Source organism: Mandrillus leucophaeus, unplaced genomic scaffold (assembly GCF_000951045.1).
Source record: "Mandrillus leucophaeus isolate KB7577 unplaced genomic scaffold, Mleu.le_1.0 Scaffold651, whole genome shotgun sequence".
NCBI lineage: Eukaryota > Metazoa > Chordata > Mammalia > Primates > Cercopithecidae > Mandrillus > Mandrillus leucophaeus.
In genome coordinates, this window is record NW_012107042.1 from 710647 (window position 1) to 714486 (window position 3840).

A 3840-nucleotide genomic window follows, 5' to 3' on the forward strand; every position below is an offset into this window, starting at 1 on the left:
GACAGGGCGGGACTCCGTCTCAAAAAAAAAAAAAAAAAAAAAAGAACTAGTACTTGTTGGTTGCCTTTAAAAAAAATGTATTTCCTCACAGGCCAACTTCCATCCATATTTAAAATACAGTCACCTGTATTAGATGAGTAGTCTTTAAAAGATTAATAAGGTTGGCATATTGAGACTATGGATGAAAACTGCGAGCAAGGGCGTCAAGTAGCCTGCGAGATTTAAACAGGACTGATTTTGACCCGGAAGGCAGAGGACAAGTGTACCTACTGCACCCTGTATCTGCAAAAATGCAACCCAAACTCCTGCCAAGTAGGAGGCATTAGGAAAACTGGTAACCCTTAAAATAATTGTGCAATCAATCACTGCAAGAACTAGTTGGGACATGCACATTAATACCGAGCGAGGTCATCATGATTAACATTGTGACAATAAATACCTGAGGAAATCAATAATGATCAGCGATTATTTTAAAGGGCTGCAACATAATTCAAACATTTTACCCTGAAATGCGAGTGCTTTTAGGGGACATGCCACATACAATTTTCCTGGGGAGCGACCCCGCGAGCAGAAGCAGGAGCGCCTGGCAGGGCCACTCGCCTGGCAGGGCTACTTCCCTGGCAGTGGCCTGGGCTCTAGCGCTGAGAGGGAGGCGCCTGTATTGAGGAGTCGTCTGCGCGGGTCATCAATGACGTCACAGCGCGGGGGAGCGCAGCGCGCCTGCGCGTGAGGGCTGTGCTCCCTGAGCTCTTCCGGCCACCCGGGCCAACCCCTGCGTCTGCCCGCGCGGTGCTGGGGCTCAGGGGTCAGTGATTTCCAGAGCCCCTGCTCGGCAGCCGCTGTCCCCGCCGCATTCTGCGAGAAGCTCCGTTTCCAGGTCGTTTCTCTGGACTCAGGTTCTGCGCTGCCTCGTGGCTCCCTGGCCTGTTCAAGCGCAGCCTCCGGCTCCAAGCAGCTGCGGGCCGGGGGCACCTCTTATGTTTTTATTTTTAAAAACCAACATATTTTTGTTACACAGATACAAAAAACACATAGTTATTTGCCCTGATCAAGCCAGAGACAAGTCTGGAAAACAAGTAAAACAGGTATCCGTAATTTTTTTTTTTTTTTTTAAGGCAAGGTCTCGCTTTGTTGCCCAGGCTGGAGTGCAGTGGCATGATCTCGATTCACTGCAACCTGCGTCTCTCGGGTTCAAGCGATTCTTGTGCCTCAGCCTCCCGAGTAGGTGGGGCTTCAGGCGCGCACCACGGTGCCCGGCTAATTTTTGTATTTTTAGTAGAGACGGGGTTTCACCATGTTGGCCAGACTGGTCACCAACTCCTGACCTCGTGATCCGCCGGCCCCGGCCTCCCAAAGTACTGGGGATTACAGGCGTGAGCCGCCACGGAGGCCATCCCTAATTTTTAAGATTAGAGATAAGCACACTTCTTTCCTGCACCGGGAGAGCGGCTCCCCTGCAAAGAGGGCGTGCCGCGTTCCCTAGGAATGTGCAACCCCAGTTCAGAGGCAGCGCTCTGTGCACCAAGGCAAGCGGCAGGCTTAAACTGATAGGCTACCAGAACTTTGGGAGGCCGAGGCGGGAGGATTACCTAAGGTCAGGAGTTGGACACCATTCTGGCCAACATGGAGAAACCCTGTCTCTACTAAAAATACAAAAATTAGCCAGGCGTGGTGGCAGGTGCCTGTAATCCCAGCTACTCGGGAGGCTGAGGCAGGAGTATTGCTTGAACCAGGGAGGTGGAGTTGCAGAGAGCTGAGATCACACCACTGCACTCCAGCCTGGGCAACTGAGCAAGACTCCGTCTGAAAAAACAAAAACAAAAACAAAACGCCCATACACACCGGATACTCAAACTTAAAATGTTCACGTCAAATATGTGTGTTTCATATGAACTGATCTTAGCACATTGTAATTATCTGTTTTGGAAACTTCAATTGCTGCATGTGGGTAGCTCGCATTGGCTGTCTTAATCGGTCAATTCAAGATCACATCACGATGCAAGATACCCACGGTTGTCTTCTCTTTCTCCTTGGTTATGTGAGTGACGGACAATTTCCCACAGGTTCTATGTATCATCCTAACATTTCGGGACCATAACATTAACCTATATTTAATGAACACATCTAAACTCAAAACCAATAATTTATCATTGTAGTAAAAATATACAACCGAAATAATGAGACAGCTTCCCCAGGGAAAAGCGCTGCGTGCACAATCATTCTCTACGCGATTTCGTATTTCTCTAGTCCAGTTCTCTGGGAACAGTGACAGTGCTCTCTCTTCGCTCTTCCTCTAGTACCTACTTTTCACATGCAAAGGTATAGACCCTAGTGGGAAATAATGCCTAAGACCACCAACCCCTTGATGGTTTGCTCATAACACTATAAATGAAACTGTTTCCAAATAATATTAACATCCATCTTTGTCTATCACCATTGCATCAATGTTTGTGTTATCCTATAAAGTTTAGAAGGCCTAGAAGGATGTTTTTGCTTTTTGCAATACAAAAAATGGCCTAACGCAGACATAGATGATATAGATGTGGATAGGTAGGGTGTGGTATTTTGAAATTTGTTTCTCTAAGGGACTTATTCACTTCAAATTTGAAATTATTCTGGTTTTAAATGTAACAAATGATAAAATTTATAGAATGACAACACAATTGAACATGTTATAAAGGCACAGGGTATATCAAATGATGAACCAATCATTTCGTGTTGAGGTTAATACTGTTTTTTTTTCCCTGAGACTTCAATTCTCAGTAATGAGAAGAGTTTTTATACAGAGGGGCCCTAACACCACCATAGTGGGCTTGTTCTCAGACTGAGGTTCTGCCCACACCAAGCCAGGATGAGAATTTTATTCCTCACACTGTTCTCAGTACTTGTTTATATCCTCCCAAAGTTCATTTTTTTATGGGGTTTGTTCTCTCACATTTAAAACAGGTATCAAAAAATTATCTTCATTTTTAAAATAAAATTATATGCTATCTTTGAATTTATGTCTCTATAGAATTATCTTGATCCATATACTTTTGTTGTTACAGGCAGATCAGGATAAACTTCCTCCCTCTGGAATAAATGCCATGACCATGCTCTTTGAGCATTATTTTCCTTAAATTATTTTTTAAACAAAAATTAACTTACAATAACCAAATTTCTTTTCAAAGTAATCACATTTCTTTTAAGTGAAAAATGTTTACCTTCCGTTATCAAGAATTCTCTGAATACAAAATATTTATTTTTTTTTAAACTTTAGAAGAAATTGAAAATATCTACTTGTTACTAATCTGAAAATACAGGCTCTGGGTTTATATGGTGTTAACATGTCTTCCAGATTTTAAGGAATAAGTATTTAAATGACATGCACTTTGTTTTCAAATTCAGAAAATGTTTCAACCTTTTGGCTGGACATGATGGCTCATGCCTATAATCCCAGCACTTTGGGAAGCCGAGGTGGGAGGATCACTTAAGTCCAGGCATTCGAGACCAGCCTGGGCAACATGGTGAAACTCATCTCTACAAAAAATTACAAAAATTTGCCAGTCATGGTGGCACTACCTGTAGTCCCAGTTACTTAAGAGGCTGAGATGGGAAGATTGCTAGAGCCAGAAAAATTGAGGCTGCAGAAGGTAAAGTGTCGAGGCTAACAGATAGTAAACATTTAATTTTTCACTTAAAAGAAATATTGGGCCGGGCACGGTGGCTCAAGCCTGTAATCCCAGCACTTTGGGAGGCCGAGACAGGCGAATCACGAGGTCAGGAGATCGAGACCATCCTGGCTAACACGGTGAAACCCCGTCTCTACTAAAAAATACAAAAAACTAGCCGGGCGAGGTG

The 3840-nt window shown here is 43.9% G+C and overlaps 1 protein-coding gene across 1 annotated transcript in view; it reads right to left on the bottom strand.

Moving 5' to 3' along the window:
* Positions 1 to 609: 609 nt before the first annotated feature.
* CDRT15L2 (CMT1A duplicated region transcript 15-like 2) overlaps positions 610 to 3840 on the bottom strand; it is a 9784-nt gene continuing 6553 nt past the window's right edge. Inside the window, 1 exon segment of the mRNA XM_012001185.1 lies at positions 610 to 955. Coding sequence (XP_011856575.1) covers positions 610 to 955 — 346 coding nt within the window.